This window comes from Microcaecilia unicolor, chromosome 1 (assembly GCF_901765095.1).
Source record: "Microcaecilia unicolor chromosome 1, aMicUni1.1, whole genome shotgun sequence".
NCBI lineage: Eukaryota > Metazoa > Chordata > Amphibia > Gymnophiona > Siphonopidae > Microcaecilia > Microcaecilia unicolor.
Genome location: NC_044031.1, coordinates 413,721,004 through 413,741,868, shown reverse-complemented (window position 1 = coordinate 413,741,868; position 20,865 = coordinate 413,721,004). Strand labels below are relative to the sequence as shown.

At 43.4% G+C, this 20,865-nt stretch overlaps 1 protein-coding gene across 3 annotated transcripts in view; it reads right to left on the bottom strand.

Moving 5' to 3' along the window:
• The window catches only part of MBOAT1 (membrane bound O-acyltransferase domain containing 1), a 216,051-nt gene that overhangs the window by 6,994 nt on the left and 188,192 nt on the right, over nt 1-20,865 (bottom strand). For all 3 annotated transcript variants that reach the window (XM_030211557.1, XM_030211566.1, XM_030211574.1), the window contains one exon: nt 12,921-13,053. In XM_030211557.1, coding sequence (XP_030067417.1) covers nt 12,921-13,053 — 133 coding nt within the window. The remainder of the gene's footprint in view (nt 1-12,920; nt 13,054-20,865) is intronic.

Sequence of the window (20,865 nt, the reverse complement as noted above, 5' to 3'; positions counted from 1 at the left end):
AGAAAGCAGTACATACAAATCTATTTCATCTATATTTATTGTGGATATCTTGAAAACGTGACTGGCTGGATAAGCTTTGAAGACTGGTTTGAAAGCCACTGGTATGAGGCCATCATCATATGGTTTATGTCACTGATGGACACTCGGAACTAACTGTGCCAACTTACACCAGATTTAAAGGACAAGTTGATCCAGAATTGATGTTATTCCACTACCTATATGGAATTGTAATCTTCCTTTCCTTAAGAAAATTAACAGAGACACCAGAACTATGAATGCACTGTGTACAGGTACAGGCAATGGGGTAAAACCAAGACTAGTTCAACTTGTCTTGACAATCTACAGCCCGTTGGGAACAGGGGCGTATCTGCGTGGGGCCACAGGGGCCTGGGCCCCCGCAGATTTCGCCCTGGACCCCCTACCGCCGTCAACCCTCCCCAGCTGCCGTTGCTTACTTTTGCTGACGGGGACCCCAACCCCTGCCAGCTGAGGTCCGCTTCCACCTGCCAGTGCCACTGCCTTTAAAAATATTTCTTCAGCTGGCGGGGGACCCCAACCCCCGCCAGCCGACCCGAGGTCTGTAAAGTTCTTCGTCCTCCGTGGCCGGCCCGTGCTGTATAGCTGTTGAATCCAGTTCGGAGTCTGACGTCGCAGCACGCAGACTCCGAACTGGATTCATCAGCTATACAGCACGGGCCGGCCACGGAGGACGAAGAACTTTACAGACCTCGGGTCGGCTGGCGGGGGTTGGGGTCCCCCGCCAGCTGAAGAAATATTTTTAAAGGCAGCGGCACTGGCAGGTGGAAGCGGACCTCGGCTGACGGGGGTTGGGGTCCCCAGCCAGCAAAGGTAAGCAACGGCAGCAGGGGAGGGTTGGCAGCGGGGGTGGAGAGAGTCGTTGGTGGCGGTGGGGTCTGGCAATGGCGGGGGGGGGGGGGGGCTAAAATGTGCCCCTCCCTCTGGCTGGCCCCCCCTTCTGCCAGAGTCCAGATACACAGATCATAAACACAGAAGAGTGGATGTATACTTGGTCCTATAGTTGATATCTACTGCATGCTAATTTAAAAAATAATAAATAAATAAATAAATAAATTTAAAATACAGGCATTCTTCATCTTCAAACCTTACATTAAAAAAAATGCATACACATGTATAAATACGCACCATTTTCTTAACTGCAGTTTAAATTAGAACACTAACCTGTACTATGGGCCTAATTTTACAACACAACACCTGTGTAATAAGTCCTAAAAGGGGATCATTTAATATGTTTATTTTATTGGCATTTATTAACCGCCTTTATGAAGAGATTCACCCAAGCCAGTGTACAGTAGGTACAGTTTAACATCAAACTTACAATTTTGTTAACAACATACCAATAGTACAATGTACAAGTATAAACATAAATACAATGAAAGAGGAAAAACTGAAAACAGCAAACTGACACTAATAATAAGACTACCATGAAACAGGATCAAAAATATACACATTTAACACCACTGAAATCCAAGTAAAAGAGATATAACAATATTAGTTTATGAAGGCAACATTGGTGCCTTAAAAAAAATAAGCAGACCCAACTTTAGTAGCGCAAAAATGCCAATGCATATACTTATACCATATATTTACATCTGCACCAAAGTTCCTGAAAATGTTTACACGCGTACTTCACGTTCTGTACCTAATCTGCCCAAACTACATCCCCAGGAATACCTACATGCAATACACAAATAGGCACCATCTTACTGCTGCACATACTTACATGCACAAACTGCTGTGTAATTTTCTAAAAATGCTTTTTCCGCATGCAACATTTCACACATTAAAAAATCTGTATAAATGTACCCTCCCATGTGCACAATTAATGCACAAATATCATTCTAAATCTCAATACTGACAATATGAAGAAAAGCTGAGCCAATTAAATAGGGCAGTAAAGTTATTGCTAATCAATTCCTCTGCTATGTTTTCTGTACCCCCCCCCCCCCCCCCCCCCCCAATGTTGTCTGGGGATGTTTTGGAGCCAGTGTTCACTGCTCCTGCAGGGACAGACAATCATCATAAAATGGTAACTCCCTATGGCAGAATTCAGGGCCCATGATTGTCAGTAGTACTGGTGTACCCTGCAATAAACAGATTAGGTAATTTGGAAATGTGGGGTATATTAACAATAGTGCCAAATCCTCCCCAGGCAGCCGTAAATCAAGGCTCATTGCACCAAAGCACTCCCCTCCAGGAGGGAAGCAGTCTATGTCCCAATAGTTGTTCAAGATATTTCTGTAACATTTTCCAAAAGTGTTTTTTTCGATCACATCGCCAAAATGCATGCAAAATAGTGTTATTATCTCTATGACACTTAGGACATTGAGCATCAGATATCCATCCTGCCCTTACTGCTTGTGATTGTGATATGTACCCCCTGTGAATTACCCTGTATTGACTCTCCTGCAGCTCCACCCTCCCACTTGTCTTTTATCAATTTTGCAAAATTTATTCCTTTCAGCTCATAGGGAGTGGCCTAGTGGTTAGGGTGGTGGACTTTGGTCCTGGGGAACTGAGTTCGATTCCCGGCACAGGCAGCTCCTTGTGACTCTGGGCAAGTCAGTTAACCCTCCATTGCCTGCCGCATTGAGCCTGCCATGAGTGGGAAAGCATGGGGTACAAATGTAACAAAAATAAAATAAAAATAGCCCAATTCTTTGCTCCATGTCTTTTCAAGTATCTCATAGGCACTGTTTAAATCATTTTTATTAATTTCCATAAACATGACATAGAACAATAGAAATATACCATCAATCAAAAATACAACATATAAGCATACCCATCCATCCCCATCCACCCTACCCCATCCCCCATCCTTAAACAGCAGTTATTAAATAACGAAGTATATCAACAAGGTGCACTCCAGATGGGTTAGGGAGAATTCAAGATTCTACTACATACTACTGTCCCAAGAGTAATCAGAAAGGCTCCCAAATCTGAAGAAATCTGTCACCATGTTAGGAGTCCATATCAGTTATGCCATAACATTCCATGGTGCATTGCTGTATCATTTGAATGTGCCATAAAGCCACTGTTGGATGATCTTCATTTATCTATAGGATTAAGATGGTTTTCTAAGCCATTTTGGCTTTCCCCCAAAATGGTTTAAGGCCTCTAGGAATCAGATGGACAATCTGATAGTGACCAAACATCACATTGGGAAGCATTTCAGTTTTTCGCTTTTATAACATGCAAACTCAATAAGCAGAGCTTCCTTTATGAAACCAATTCTGATTATTTTTAATAGATGGACCTTGAATCTGAAATCAGCGTGTCAATGAACTCACAGATTCCCCAGAGCACAGGGCTTTACCATCTATTAATTTGTGACCAGGATAAAATCACTCTAAGATGATTATTGCAAGGTAATAAAAAGAAATAAAACAAAAAAAGATACGATGATACAGTTTTATTGAACTAACTAAATTCATTTTTTTAACAAGCTTTTGAAGGCAATGAGCTTTTTAGGCAAAGCTTTTTAGGTCAGAAATAAGCAAAAGATATCAATATCAGAATATAGAAGTGAAACTAAAACATTTCAATGACAGTCTCAAGGGGAAAGATTGGGTGGGGTGAGAAACAGGGAGAGATGGGGTGATCAAGATTACAAAGAAGTAAAATTCATGGTTTTATAATACAATAGGAAAACCAAATCTCTGTTGAGACCTTTGGGTGATGTCAGTAGGTTTCATCATCTATGTCACCTTATGATCACCCATCTATCTCTCCCTGTTTCTCACCTCCACTTTTCCCCGTGGGAGTGTCATGGGAACGTTTTAAGTTTCACTTATATATTCTAATATTGTCATCTTAAGGCACTGCTTTTGAAAGCTAGCCAAAAAATGTATTTAGCCCAATAAAAAAAATATTTTTTTTGTTTTTGCTATTAGTTTAATTCAGGACTTGCTAAACTGCCATGGCTAACTGTTAGATCTCGGCAGTTTACAATGTTTAAAAGTAGAAACAAAAGAAAGAAAAAGAACTAGAATATTGTTTGACAGGAAAAGGCACAGCAAATCATCTCAGTGAGCAGTCACTCCTACAAATAACCGGGGGGGGGGGGGGGGGGGGGGGGGGGAGATATACTACAGTAATGGGGGGAGCAAAATTGGGGAAGGGGGGGGGAAGGTAGGAAAATGACAGAATAGCAGCAGCTATCCCAGACATAAACGTCCTCTAGGGTAAAAAGCAAAGCTTTTATTGCCGATTTGAATGTCTTGAATGAAGGTTCAGCACCAATGTACAAAGGGAGAGAGTTCCAATAAAATGGAAGAAAGCACAATGTCTAGTCGATATGCAGATTTTGGTCGAGGAAGAACCAAGCGGTGATAGTTTATAGAACGAAGGAGACGGATTGGCGAGTAAGGAATAGTGAGGGAAGATAAATATTGAGGGAGACCTATCCTGTGGGCTTTGAATATCAGAGTCAGTAATTTGGAGGATCTCTGTTATCAATGGAAAGCCAATGGTGTTTTTGTAATAGAGGGGACACATGATCATGCCTCTGGGCACGGAATAGTAATCTAAAGAAGACCTTCTATAGTGTCTGCAGCAGGGCTGGCCTTAGCCTGGGGCAACTGCACAGGGTCTCAGGCTCCCAGGGGCCCCGTGGCCTCAGCATTGGTAGTCTTGCCTCCTTCAGAGCTCAGGACTCCCCTCAGAACCTCCACCCCGGTCCCTAACCCACAATGTTCCCAAGCCTCGGCTTTACCTTGTAGCCTTGGGAGTTCGTGCGTGGCAACCAGCAATCCTTGTCACTTCAGCATCAATCCTGGCCAATTAGGAGCGCCCTTTTAGGCGCCGGACAGGCTCCCTGATCAATCACAGCTGCACTTCTGTAGCTCAGCCATGTGAAAAAACTGTGGCTGAATCCAGAGAAGTGCAGGCAGCTGTAATGGCGATTACCATCGTAACCCCCTGAACTGTGCTGCTGGACATCCTTCAATTTCTTATGCTGTTTTGACTTTAGATCGGTGGCCTACGATTGTAAACAACCTGGTGGATTATTACCTTGAATCAAATTCACAGCAAGCAGCGCTGCTCCTGTCCACTCTGCAAGAGGTAAGAGCCATATGATAAGGTAGCGTGCTGTTTTTCATACCCTTATAATAGAACGGTTAGCAACATAAAGACATTGAGAGAGGAGATCACGTGACGCCATGACCAGGAGCGGTTGTTGAAATCGCCGCTCCGGCCAGCTTACCCACTCAACCCTCAAAATCTAGGGCAACGGACCAGTTGCGAACTGACAAACACCTTATTCCGCAAGGGGAAGAGAAAGTAATTAAATCGACGCTACTCACGGAAAAATCCATGGCGGCGAAAAGCGTCCGCCGAGACAAAGATAAGACACGGGCCGGCGAGGACAAAATGGCGGCGCCGGCGAGTCCGGCTGCGACGGCCTTGAGCTCCGTGTGGGTAGCGGAGGTGGCGGCGGAGGTGACGGCCGCCATGGAGCCTTTGCTGGATCGACGTTTGGGGCCAATTGACAGTAAAATAACGTTGGTCCAGGAGAACTTGGGACAGCTAACTAAAGAACTAGCGGAGTACCAGCAACGTCATGGGGCTCTCGAAGACAGAGTGCACAAAATGGAGGAGGAAAATACAAAGCTTAAAACCATGGTGGAAAGCTATGAGGGAAAGCTTGAAGACCTCGAGAATAGATCAAGGAGGAATAACTTAAGATTGGTGGGCCTGCCTGAGGCACTGGAGACTGTAAATCTGCGGGGATTTTTGGAAAAATGGTTGCCAGAACAACTACAACTCCCAGAAGCCTTGGGAATTCTCCAGGTAGAGAGAGCGCATCGAGTGGGACCCAAGCCTGTGGAAACCGCGCGCCCGAGGGTGGTGATCTGCCGCATATTAAACTTTGCGCACAAAGAGGCAATACTGCAAGCATTAAGGAAGGATCAGGAGCTGCAATATGAGAATAAAAAGATTTTATGCTTTCAGGATTATTCGGCTGCGGTGGCGATGCAGAGAAGGAAGTTCTCACCTATTTGCACAAAACTTTTTGAAAAGAAAATTCGATTTGCACTGCAGTATCCAGCTAAATTAAGAGTTACTTATCAAGCGGTTACACAGGTTTATACAACGACTGAACAAGCACAAGCTTTTTTGAATTCTGTGGAACACCGCTGACTGAGAGGTCAAATGGAAGATTGACAGATATCTCATGTTGGATTACAAAAGTTAATTGGAGTTGGAAGATGTTAAGACCTAATTTGTTGGGGAGAGTTGATGGTGTGTCGGGTTTGCGGACACAGGAGGCAGCCCAGGAGAATTTACTAGACAACCAGAAATCCTGGGGTATGTGCTGCAGAATGGACTGGGCGGAAGCCTGGGCTTAAAGAAAGAATACTACAGAAAATCGAGACATAATCATTACATGGAAGAATTGAGGCGAGGTCTGTCAAAGTGGCTTGGATTAATATCAGAGTGATGTTATAAAAGACCATCCTGAGGATATTCTTGCAGAGGCTGCGGGGGATTCTCCTTCCAGGCCAGAGAGACAGCCTGAGAACTCTGGAGCAAGGTTTTGAGTTGTTTGTTAAATGCTGTTTTTCTTTGGACTAACTGGAAAGGTTACACAACCTTAACTTAGAATCATACTGAGGAGAGGAAGACCTAGAGGGAAGCATTGTGTTAATTGGCTTATGAGAGGGAGGGGGGTAGGGGGTGTTATACGTGATGGTCTCTTTTGGAGGCAGGGGATTAGAAGAGGGGAAGTTGGGGGTTACGGGGATAGTTGGGGCTTATAAAGGGGAGGAGGGGGGGTTTGGGGGAAGGGGGGGGAATGAGACCTGGAAGAGACGGCGACTGGGGTTTGAAAAGGAACTAAGATGGCTAAAGATAGCACATGAGGAGGGGTGGAGGCTGGGACATCCCTCTTCTATGAACAAATGGTATATATCTTGTGATCAGATTTCTTATGTGACCCAGGTCCTTTAAAAATAGTTACATGGAATGTGGGAGGGATTTCGTCCCCAATTAAACGCTCAAAAATTTTGCAACATTTACAAAGACATAAAGTTGATATAGCCTTTCTTCAAGAAACTCACCTATCGGATGGGGAACATGCTAAATTGCGAACTTGGTGGGTGGGGGAGTGTGTATCTGTAGCGGCACAAGGGAAAAAAGGGGGGGTTGCCATCCTGTTTCGAAAAGGAATAGTGGATAAGGTGGAAGTGAAATTTAAAGACCCAGGGGGTAGATTTCTGCTGTGCGAGACTCAGGTGCAACGCCAAATTATGATGTTTGGTAATATATATGCCCCGAACCAATATGATAGGAAGTTCTATAAGATGATTATTTCACGTCTATTACTGAGCAAATCTTTGCCCATGATAATAGGGGGAGATTTTAATATGGTGATGGATCCCTTGAGCGATAGTACTGGGGCTAGGAGGAATGAGTTTAGACGGGAGTCTAGAGGGCTGCCTAATTTTTGCCGACAGGTGGGGCTAGTGGACGTCTGGAGGGTTCTCAATCCACAGGGGAGAGATTACACACACCTCTCAAGGGCGCACGGCACACAAGCTCGAATCGATTATCTGTTGATTTCAGAACGGATGTTTAATTCAGTGACAACATCTGAAATAGGAGCAGATGTGATATCGGATCATGCCTGGGTGGAAATGAGCTGGGCACCTCGGGAGGAGAGGGGAGGGGTACAGAGATGGGTGTTTCCTACAGAGCTATATCGAGATAAGGGTTTCAAGGCCTCTATACATCAGAGTTGGCAGGACTATAAAGTACATAATGCAATGCACGTTGAAGACCCGGTTTTATACTGGGAGGCGGCTAAGGCAGTATTTCGAGGAGAAATCATTAGTTATGTGGCTCACAAACGTAAAGCCAGGGATAGAGAGATATTGAGGTTGAGTCAATTAATATGCCAAGCTCGGAGAAGATACGGGCAACAGGCCTCCAATGAGAATAGACAACACTTGTTGCTCTTGCAGACTAAATTAAATGAAATGCTTCATTACAAAGCAGTCCAATCGCAAATTTATTACAAATACCAATTATACAAGCATGGGAATAAGTGTGGTCGTTTAATGGCGCGCCTGATTGCAGCTAAACAGGGTAAGGCTAGGATTTTGACTATGAGGAAGAGGCAAGGGGAACGAGTCCACACAGATAAGGAAATTAGTGAGAGCTTCTATCAATATTACAAAAAATTATATGAGGCCCCGCCGGATGATGGTCTGTCGGGAGACTCATATTTAGATCAGATGGGATTACCAACATTATCACCTCAGGAGGCAAAGCAACTTAATGCTTTTATCACTCCAGATGAGGTGTTTCTGGCGATTAATCAAAGCGCACTGTTTAAGGCGCCGGGCGCAGATGGTTACCGAGCGGAATTTTACAAGATCATGGGAGAAGAAATCACTGAGCCTTTAGCTGCAATGTTTAACAAATTAATCGAGCAGGAAAGGATGCCTCCGGATTTAAATACAGCCTGTATTATAGTACTTCCCAAGAAAGGGAGGGATCCAGAACTAGTTGAATCATATAGGCCCATTTCACTGCTAAATTATGAAGTGAAACTGATGGCTAAGATACTAGCGAACAGATTAGCAAGAATCTTGCCGAATCTCATACACGAATCTCAGATGGGGTTTGTAGGGGGACGGAAAATCACCAAGAATGTTTGCAAGGTGCTGGCCTCATTAGAAGCTAGATGTCGGGGGAAGGAAAACTCTTTATTAATAAGCTTTGATGCTGAAAAAGCTTTTGATAAAGTAAAATGGAATTTCCTATATGCTGTTCTTCAGAGATATGGCTTCACGGATAGATTTCTATCAGGGATTAAAGCACTGTACTCCGCGCCAAAGGCGAGAATATCGGTGAATGGGATTGAGACACGAGAATTCGAAATAGGCCGGGGAACACGTCAGGGCTGTCCTCTGTCCCCGTTATTATTTGTGCTATCACTAGATCCACTGCTGCGTGAAATTGAGGAGCAGGAAGCGGTGGCAGGGGTAAGGATAGGAAGGGAGGTCTTTAAGGTAGCGGCCTTCGCAGATGACATCTTGGTTCATTTAACTGACCCCCAAGAATCCCTGAATGCTCTATTAGAGATCTTCTCCGAGTATGGAGATTATGCGGGACTCAGTTTGAATCTAGAAAAATCGGAGGCCTTGGCTTCCTCGGAGGACGTGTGGAGGCGGTGGAGAGGCGAGTTTCCTCTGAGGAAAGCGCAAACCTCTTTTCGGTATCTCGGAATCCTGATGCCCATGGATATTTCGCGGTTATATGATCTGAATATTACTCGGTTGCTGGAGGAGACACAGCAGGTGCTACAAGGATGGATGGATTTGCCGTTGTCAGTGTTAGGGAGAATAAACATGATTAAAATGGTGTTGTTTCCCAAATGGCTTTATGTGATGCAGACCATCCCAATTTGGCTCCGACGGAAAGACATAAAGAGTTTTTACAAATTAGCATCAAAGTTCTGCTGGAGAGGCAAGAAGCCAAGGGTTCGCTTCTCACGGTTAGTGGGGAGTTGGAGCCGAGGAGGAATGGGTATGCCCAATTTGGAATTATACAATAAAGCATGTCATTTGCGATACCTGGGAGATTGGTGTTTAGATACGCAACATTATACTCCTACGACGCTGGAGGCAGCGCTCTGGGAACCTTATCATCTATTTTCGCTTTTACACCATAAAACGCGAGACTTACCGCAGGGATTCAATAAAAGTGTGCTGCTGCGCTCACTTCGAGAGGTGTGGGGAATGATTATACGCCAACTAGGAGGGGACCCCACAATAACAGATTTAATAACCATACGTGGGAACAATGCATTTTTGCCAGGATTGTCAAGCCAATATTTTGTTGAATGGGCTAGACGGGGAATTTCCAAATTGGAACATCTGGTGGGTGAAGATGGGCAGCCTCTTACAGACGAGGAGTTAGCTGGAAGGGTAGGAGACTCATGGGGGAATAAATTTGCTATACGCCAAGTACGGCATTATATCATTTCTTTACCAGCAGACCCTCTGAGAACTCGGCTGGGGGTGAGGATACGGGAGTTTTTTCACTCTTTTGGTGAGGGAGGAATCACGATATCCTCACTTCATAAAACAATATCAGGATGGCTGCCCCCTAGGGACTATAGACAGTTGAAGAGTGCTTGGGAAAAGGAATTGGGGGTTGTGGTGACATCATGGGACATTACTAAATCAATAGCACGAATACCCCTGTTAATATCAGATGCTCGATTGAGAGAATGTGCCTATCGTTGTATCCATAGGGGATATGTAACTACAGCTCAGTTAGCACATATGGGAGGGAACCGTAGCCCGGAATGTCTTAAATGTGGAAGACATCCTGGCACGATGCTGCATATGTTTTGGAGCTGCCCAATTTTGAAAAGGTTCTGGGCCCGAGTTCGAGGATTTTGGGAGGAGCGGTTAGGGTTGAGGATCTTAGGGACAGTTCAGCAGTTGATTTTAGATATTCCAGGGTCCTGTAGAGGGCGAAATCGCTTTGAAACATTAATGCTCCGCAAGATGAGCTTATTGGCAAGGAAATGCATTTTACAGAATTGGACGGTCAAAGACCCTCCGGCATACTGGCACTGGAGAAATCAGCTACATCAATTGGTGTCATGGGAGGCGGGAGAATCTCGGTTCTCACAGAAAAAGAGAGTCACATTTTTGGCTATATGGGGCCCTTATTTGCACAGTCTAAGCCATAAAGGCCGCAGTTTACTCCTAAATACAGGGTGAACTCAAAAGGCTGATACTGAATGATTATCCAGGTCTGGGGTAAAAAAGGGGGGGGGGGGGGAAGGGAGGGAAAGGGAGAGGGTGGGGGGAGGATTGGTACAATTGATGAGGTAAAAAGTTGACAAAATGTACAAATGCTGTATGTTAGTTAATAATTGTTATACAGGTAGATTGAAGCACAGCTTGTATGACAATGTTGGTGTTGATTAATGTCAATAAAAAACGTTTGAACATAAAGACATTGAGAGAGAGAGCAATGATTGACCCTTTAGAGTTTTCCCTGCATTTTTGGAACACCTGTGTGGTGGCTTGAGTTTGCAGAGCTTTTCTTTACAGATCACAAAAGAGATTTGCTAATGCTCACGTGTTCTCTTTTGCCCTACTTTTTAATTGGGCCGCTAAATGCTGAGCAGTTTAAAGTGCTCTATAGGACTGTCTCTTACGCGGTGTAACAAGCACTGAAAAGTCCCAGCTGCTGCAGTCTATATTCCTCTGTGGTTATGCTGCTTTTGTAACCTGAGCCAGTTAACAGCAAGTGTAAAGATAAAGCCAGTACACTGTTGTGCCAGGAGGGAAGTGAAATTGTGGACAACCTTCCCTTTGCAGATAGGAAATGCTCAGTGTTTATAGCAGGCCAGGATTGGGTACAGGTGAATGGTGGAAAGAAATGGGAACTTTGTACCAGGGTTTCTAATACATCTTCAATTTTCTTAAGCATCTATAGTACACCTAAAGTACTAAGTGGAGCACAAAAATACATATATAATTCTAGTATTAGTAGCATGGAATGTTGCTGCTATTTGGGTTTCTGCCAGGTACTTGTGACACGGATTTTTCAGACTTTGTTTGATTGGTAACTGAGGTTACCTGTGTCCTGCTCTTAATATCTCCCTTAATATTTATTTGCTGCATTTGTATCCCACATTTTCCCACCTATTTGCAGGCTCAATGTGGCTTACATTATGCTGTAGTGGTGATCGCCATATCCGGGATGAGAAATACAACGTGATATTGCTTTAGAGTTCATAAGTGACAGAGTAGAATAAGCATTCAAGTATAAAGAGTTCAATTCCGGAATGAGAAATAAAGTGGAATTGTGTTAAAGATCCTTGGTGTCAGAGTAAGTGAAGCAGTCAAGTGTAGAGAGTTCAGTTTAGTCCAGTTCCACACTGGCACACCCTTCTCCCACTAACTGGGTCCCACTTGCCTTTGAGCGAGTCTCCCACTCTCGAGTTATTCCCCGGTGATTTCCACACACACTCCCAGGGTCCCACAATTCCCAGAAAGCACCCACAGACTCAAAACACAAACCACCAGGATTCTTAGTCCAGGACATCAGAGCTAATAAACAATTGTGTTTATTCTCATAAAATATGTTCAAAATATTGAACAGTGAACCATGAAAAAGGGTGCAATCAGCAACATTAACAAGTAAATTAAATAGGAATCAATAATAAAACTAACTAAACATTTATTCACTACCTAAGTAGTACCTGGGGAGTTCAGGAAATGTAGCTGCTCACAGATTATAGCATCTAAATGCTCACAGGGTCTCAGTAAAGAGATCTTTCTCTCTCCGCTCCCTGGCTGAGACTGGGGAAAATACAATACCTTCAAGCTAGATTAGAAATCCAGGGCCAATCAAAGCTCAGGGCATCAATTTTGAAACTAGCTGCCCAATGGTACTGCAGATTGCCTTTCCACAAGCTGAAACTGGAAGACAGAAAGTCTTTTTCTAAAACAGCTTAAAACTCAAAACAATTGCCATCTGCTGGCCAATTAGGAGAAATAGACTTCATGAAATAATAATATAGTTTTCAGGCTCAGAAACCCATTCTTTTGTCACAAGATGGAAATAGTGATCGGTGCTTTACGGAACATCCATCTTGTGATCTTGGGCGAGTCACTTAACCCTCCATTGCTTCAGGTACAAAGTTAGAGATTATGAGCCCTCCAGGGACATAAAAATAACTAGTGTACCTGAATGTAACTCACCCTGAGCTACTACTGAAAAAGGTGTGAGCAAAATTCAAATTGATAAATAATAAATATTTTATGTGGCCAAAAGGACAGTACATATTCTATGGTTCTAGTATGTCCATTACTTTATAAGTAGCTGGAAAGGTCAGTACATACCGCTCTGGCTGCCAGTGTAGCAGGAATTGCAGTGATGAATGTGAAGTAATAGCCAGGATATACGCCATGCCACAAGGCTGACAGCAGAAAAGTCATTACCGTAGGATACCATGGAACTCTGTCATAGCAAATGCTGCATGGAAAGAAAACAGACTGCAAAAAGGAACACGATGGAGCTACAAGATTTTCTATATTTTACGTGTCTTACAAATTTTTAAGCAGCATTGTTAACAATATGGGTATTTTTTAAAATTATCTCAACTTTATGAATTCAAGTTTTCATATAATGATCACAATGACGCACATCTAAAATAAACCAGTAATCACAGAAAAGACAAACATGAATATAATCTAACATAAAACTAATCAATGCCACAATACAAAAAAATGACTCCATAAATTTCCTGAATATGAATTCTATTAAATACATAATCAAACTCTATCCACTCAAAGTAGCCTGAAACATAAATGTTTTAAATACCTTTTTCAACATGTAACAATCCTGAGTTAAACTAAGCTCTTTAGGCATCACCATAATTCTGGAACCAGATGAGAAAATATTTCTTCAGTCTGACCTTATTTGTCCCTGAGATTCTCAGCTAGCTTTCTACTAGATAACCAAGATCGTAACAAACTTTCCAACATGAAGACTATAAACCCTAACATTAATTATTTACACTGGCATCAAGGCATCAAAATTTCACAGACAGCCAATGCAATGCTTTGAATAATCTGGAACACTTTTATACTACAGCTGTGGTAATGCTTTAAATAACCCCTCACTCTAATTCATTCTAGACATAATCAACTGATCCAACTTACTGGTAGCTTAACCAGAACAACTCAAAATAAAATAAAATCTACTTCAATTGCAATTTTAGAAGGCAGATCTAACAGTCATCAAAACTGGTGACATCATGTTAAAAATCACAAAAAATACAAGACAATGGTGATGTCAAATCAACAACTAAAAACAAAAAAATAGACTGTTCACATTAAAACAATGGGTACACTTGAAACTTTATTGAACAGTAAGCAAAAAACAACCAGCAAAAAACAGCTTGACACCTCAACTTGGGATACCAATGAACAACTGAATCACAGCATACAGATTAAGGTAAGTGTGGCATCTCTACTATAATAAAAAGCACCTCCAACGTTCTGAAGCTGACTCTGTGGCTTCATTGAAGTGAAGGGTTCGTAAGGTTCGTCAGATTCATCACTCTGTCACCATCTCTCTCGGCCCCGCCCTCGCGCCTCTGATAGGTCCGCCACCCTCGACATCATCACGTTTTGACGTCCTCAAATATTTTTCCAATAGGAGCTCCCCCCGACCCCCCCAGGTCACTAGACCACCACCAACAATGGCCCTGGTGGTCTAGTGACCCTGAGACCCACCCCGTACCCTCTTCTGATCTCCCCCAAAAGGCAGCAATGACCCTTGGTGGTCTAGTGAGCCGAAGCCCCACCCCAGGCAACAATGGCCTTAGGGGGGTCTAGTGACACCGTACCTCCTCCTGACACCCCCCCCCCCAAAAGCAACAAGTGACCCGATCCCACATCTCCCTCCCCGTACCTGGAAACGATGGAGACGGGAGCAACACCTCCCACCCTCCTACCTCGGGGCCCACCCTGCACAAAATGGTGGCTCCCAGCCCCATTGCATCTTGGGATATACTGGGCGGGGCTATGCACCATATAAAAAGTTTTCTTCCTTACATGGTGTGTAACCCTGCCCTGTGCATCTTGGGACACACCGGGCCGGGGCACCACCATTTTGTACAGGGTGGGCCCTGAAGCAGAAGGGTGGCTCCACCAGGGCTGCTGTTGCCTTTAGGGGGGTCAGGGGGTTGCTCGGGGTCACTAGACCTCCAGGGCCATTGTTGCCTTTCAGGGGGTTCAGGGGTCCACTGGATCACCAGGTGTTTGTTCTTTGGCATTGGCGGGTATCGGGGTCAGGTCTCATCGGGAGCTGACAAATGCATTTGACAGTTCGGAATTGCAAACAGCAACCGATGCACAAAGGGGGATTTGTGTATCTTATTTGCATGCCATCCCTTTTGTGCATCGGTCACTGTTTGCGACTCACTAAATTTTATTGAGACAGCTGTAAAATACAGGCCCCGAGTATATACAAGTCTTCCCATACACAGTGGTCTCCCATTAGAAAAGAAAAACTATGCTTTTCTGTTGACAAAGCAGGACTGAATCAGGCACATAAGTGGGTGACTCTGAAGCTCAGTGCTGCTCATTTAGCTATAATGAGGCTCATTTTCAAAGCACACAGACTTACAAAATTACATAGGTTACTATCAGGCTTATTTTCGAAAGAGAAGGGTGCCCATCTTCTGACACAAATTTGCTGAAGTTCACTTGGCTACTAGAATACTAGCTCTGTTGAGGATGAAGAAGACAAAGAGCTACATTGACTTTCTGATGGATTTAGTTCTTTTGAAGTAGTAAGTCAGGGCACTTTTGCAGTCCCAAGGGTGGAAGGCCTTCTTGCACGGACTAGTGTGAAACTATGATGAAAATGTAAAGAGCATTATTTCCTCATAAACATGAAAAGTTGGCAAGAACATAGGATGTGCAAAGCCATCACCTTGATGAAGCCAAGTATATAACTCATGTGTGTCTGAAGCCTGAAGTTCACTTATTCTAGCTGAGTAGCTTCTAAAAGAAAAGCTACTTTCTAGATGACATCCATGAGTGACTTGGACCCTACTCACTCAAGAGGTAGCATCATGTGAGATGAAAGGACAACAAAATCCTATAGCACAAGTTTCTCTAACAAAAGTTTGACAGAAAGAAGCCCTTTCATAAACTGAGACGTCCCAAGAAACAAACTGGCAGCCAGTCCATTATTTCCAGCAGGAAAGAAATCATGGAAGTGTAACAGTGACCCCCCTGGAGTTTGTAGGTCTTGTATTGCCTTTTGGTAATGTGAATGGAATACATCATAAAAGGTACTGTTTTTCCCCTAAAGCGCCATGCAAGGCAAAACACGGCCATGTTGGGCACACTTTTAATTTAATCATTAATAAAGTTCTTTTCTCTCTTTGACTGTGTCTGCTTCCAAGATTTCTTTTCTTTTATAAACTGAGAAGTGACAGGATACTGTGAAATTGACAGTCTATTGATAGGAGCATGATAGACAGAGTGTACTGACATGTACTCTGACAGCGGATGTCTATTACTGGAATCAGTAAAGATGGTACAAGTAGTGCAATATGGCATCAGAAGAACTCCAAATGGCTTGTAGTCATTTATGAATCATCAGATGGAGACCATCTCATTTAAAAGCATAGGTGTACCTGGCAAATGGTTTTCTTGCAGCAACCAATATATCCTGATGCCGGGATGCCCAGAGTGGAAACTAACTGCTGATCAATTTCTACACTGTTATAGCTAATGATTTTAGATTTGGATGTAGGAGGATACACTCTTGTTTTGTGTGATCAACAATGGACATGTCTGAAGACTGGAATGAGGAAGAACTGCAAGTCTTTTGAGAAGAGGGAACCATTTCTGATAAGGCCAATATGGTGCTATGAAAATCTCTGAACCAGGCCTCTTTCTGTGCAGGGTCTTTGCTATAAGAGCCATGGTGGAATAAATGTAGAAGAGGGGTCAAGTTCAGTTTATAGCGGGTGCATCCCTAGCCAGTCAGATCTAAGGATGGGTGTACTAAACAAAGAGGAGCTCTGCATTTTCGCTATTGGCAAAAAGGTCTACTTGGGAGGTTTCCCAGGCTTGGAAGATAGTCTGTACGGTCTGCTGATCTAAAGACCATTAATGAAGTAGAACTCTGCTGAGCCTGTTGGCTATCCGGTTCTGAACAACCATGATATAAACTGCTTGAATTCCTATATGATTGGAGATCAAAGTCCCAAATCCTAGCTGCTACTCTTGTATGCAAAGAGAACCTGATCCTTCCCCCATTTGTTGACACAGAACATTGCAACTGTATTGTCTGCCTGAATTAGCACTGAGCAATCTTGAAGAAAATGAAAGAATATCCAAAGGGCCTGGAACCAAGTCCCCTGAGTGAGTTAAGCTGGGCTTTTTTTTGAGGGGGTACTGAGTACCGGCACCTTTTCCAGTGTCTGCTAAAATTGACTCATGGATCCCAAGTTTTAATGAAAGAGCTCAGGCTCAACACACCAATTCTGCTTTGTCATAGATTCTGTGACTGGTTGCAGGGGGCCTGGCTATTGTTGGGTGGGTCCCTCAGTGATCACCCCACCCCTGAAGGGTGGCCTGGCATTTGAGTACCGACACCTTTTTTCCTAGAAAAATTGCACTGGAGGTAGGTGTGCTCCCCAATCAGTGTTGGAAAAGTCTGTTATAATGACCACTTGATACTCTAGTGGTGCTAATAGGACACCTCTGATCAGGTTTTATTCAGGCATTCACCACTGTAGCATAGGTTGAATAGAAACTTAAAGATTAACATAATAACATAGTAGATGAGCAGATAAAGACCTGTATGGTCTATTTAGTCTGCCCAATAAGATAAACTCCTAGTATATATTAAATATGCATACTTGATCATGAGCTGTCCTTGCCATTTTCAGGGCACAGATCATAGAACTTTGTCCAACATAATTTTCAACTACTGGAGTTGCCATTAAAGCACGCTCCAACCCAACTAGATCTATCTAGCCATAATCAGGACATAGATGGAAAGGGGCTAGGGTTACTGATTTCTCTGAAATATGAAATTCCATTGCAGCTTTCTCATCTTCAATCAGGCAAAAGGCATGATATGTATCCAGTGGCCATATGGCCTAATATCTGTAAAGTAGGCTCTGGGTGTGACAGTGGTAGAGAATTCAATGTTCTGGAAAGCAATTTTTGCAAATTGCCTTACTGCTAAAAAAGTTTTGAATTGAATTGTGTCCTGAAAAGCCTCTAGGAATGAAATGCTGTTTGTTGGTTAGATAGTTGAGCTTTCAAAGTTGTTGCTTAATCTCAGGCTCTGAATGTGGCATGTTATTTCAATCTCTGAAGATTAGAGCCTGGTTCTCCAAGAAAGCTGTCACAAGCCAGTCATCATCAAGGTATGGACAAACTAGGTGAGCATGCTTCTGCAACCACTATGAGGCCTTTGGTGAAGGCTCTGTGGGCTAAAGACTGAAAGGAAGGATTTTCTGCTGATAGCTGTATGTGTGCCGAAGGAGCCAGAGGTATTTTCTGCAACATGAATGGATTAGAACAGTGGTTCCCAAACCTGGTCCTGGAGGCACCCCATCTAGTCAGGTTTTTCAGGATATCCACAATAAATATTAATGAGAGAAATATGCATGCAATGGAGGCAGTGCATGCAAATCTCTCATGAATATTCTTTGTGGGTATCCTGAAAACCTGACTGACTGGGGTGCCTCTAGGACCAGGTTTGGGAACCACTGGATTATAATACATATATAAGCACTTTTGAGATCCAGCAGAGACAGTCAGTCTTCCTTTTTCAGTAGGGGAGCACAGAGGGAAGAAAATTCATTTTGAATTCTTAGGTCGAGATCCCTAAAATCTAATATGGGGAACAAACCTCCTGTCTTTTTGGGAATCAGGAAGGACCTGGAGCAGAAGCCTTGATTACTTTCCTGGACTCAAACCAATTCTACTGTTATCAAACTGCATGAAGAGGCTGACTTCTTACTGGAGGCTGACTTCATCCTTATATGAGCTTCAGACATATTAGACCATGCTAAAAGTCAATCTGGTGGTATGGATTGAAATGTATAGTGGTAACCAATTTGTATGATTTTAACAATCTGTTGTGATCTGCTTCTCTTCCTGAATAATGGAAGTGTACTCATTTCTCTACAGGTACTACAGGATGTGTATTCTGAGGGACACTGGCTTTGGCTGTAGAGAACAGTCAAAAAGTAGAAGCCTGCTTAAATTAGGCAAGCATAATAAAGCTTTGTAAAAGTGGGATGCTTAGAGGCATATTTTCAAAGCACTTTGGGAGGCTAAGTTCCATAGGTTTCTATGGAACTTTGGGAGGCTAAGTGCTTTGAAAATGAGCCTCTTAGTCATCTGTGGTTGTCTACTGAAGGAAATAAACGATCTTCTACAACAGCTGCAAATTCTGCGGTATTGAGAATTGCTTGTTCATCTGGAAGATGACAGATGGTGGCAGCACAGCAAAGAGGTGTTGTATAATAGTGTAGTGGTCTTTGATAGCCTCTAGTCTCTTTCAGTCTGTCATCCGTTTCCTGTATACGTATGATCTGCTAAACTCATATTAATGTCTTCATGGAAGCATGCAGCAATGGCAGCAGCAAAAATTCTAGGTGAGATATTGAATGTCGTACGCCGAGTATATAAGATTGACTACAGAGAATTAGTAAGCTTGCACCTTCTGGAATATGGTATGCATATATTGCACTATATAAAGCTGATGATCTATAGTGATGGCAAGAAGTCTCATACCATAGAACTCCTTGTCTAAGGGGTCTTTGGTGTGCTGAAAAACTCTCTACATTTCCTTGCTTTCTTCATGGACAACTCAACTATCACTGAAGAATGGTTCAGTTAATACCAGCTGCCAACTGAACTTTATACTTTACATCAATCTTTTCTGACAGAGACTGAATGTTTGTGGGCAGTGTCACATATGAAGCAGCTGCTTTTGTATAAGACTATGCACTGACAGATTTTGGGGCCTCTATGCACTTCAAGTGCTCAAAAACCTCTGAATGTGGCTATGCCTCCTGATGTAGTGGGAACAGGACTTCTCTGGACAGCAAGAGGTGGTGGTGAATAGCTGAACATCATGCTACATCACCCTGCCGTCCTAGGCTGTACGGAGTCCCATGCAGTTCAAATGAGCAGATGGGCCTAGGATAGCAGAAGATGGCAACGTGACCTATGTACAGCTGTTCATCACCTCATCTTGCTATACAAACAGGACAGGAAGAGAAGATAAAGCAAGCTAAACTAGGTACCATGGTGGGAGGGGGGTGAGGATGTCACTGTAGCAAGATGTGTTGGGGTGTCATAGAGCTGTGGGTCACTGAAGTAAACTGTGGGGAGGGAACTGCCATTGTAGTGGAAAGCAGAGAAAGATGGAGGGCATGCCATGGGGTAGAGGTGGGTGTTGTGCACTAGGGGGGAGGGTCACTAAAGCAAGTTGCAGGGGTGTACAGCAGGGGTGGAGAGCAGAGCAAATTTAATGAGGGGGTATTGCAGGGTTGGGGATCACTGAAGCAAGCTGCTTGGGTGTGTCACGGGGTAAGGGCACAGCAAGCTTGATTATGGTGGAAGAGAAACAATAAGAGCTGGTGGTATGTGCCTGAGGGGAGAAAGAAAGAATGAAAGATAGGTATGTGTAGGGCTATGTGCATGTGGAGAAAAAAAAAGGAGCGCTAGAGCATGCACATGAGGAGGAGAGGGAGTATGTGCTGGGGGGACCTTGGAAACATGAAGGATTGAAAGATTTGCTGGGAGTTAGGAGAAAAATCTGGAGCGGGATAGAGAAGGCTGAAGGGTGGGGAGAGAGAACTATGGTTACAGTGAGCGTGCAAACTGAGGAGGGAAAAGGGGGAGGAAAGGAGGGATGTCAGGCCTTATAAAGGGGAATTCTGCACAAAAATTATAAATACAGTATGTACAATTTAAAAATATAATTTTCAGTATTTAAAGCCCTCTACCCAGTTAAGCAGCACCAACAAGGTCATACCCAGATTTTCAGTAGCACATAACCAGCCAGTACCACTGAAAATCCGGGCAGTCCACCACAGCATTATCCATTAGTACCTGGGTAGTCTGGGGAGAAGAGACTAGGAGAAGTCAGGGGTTACCCAGTTAGTGGCAAGAATAAAAAGAGAACACATCACTTTTTATTAAATTGAAGACAAAATATATGATAACAAAAATAAAGGAAACCTAGCAGTAAGGCCCGAAGAGGAAGCAAGCGAGCCAAGAAACTGGCAAG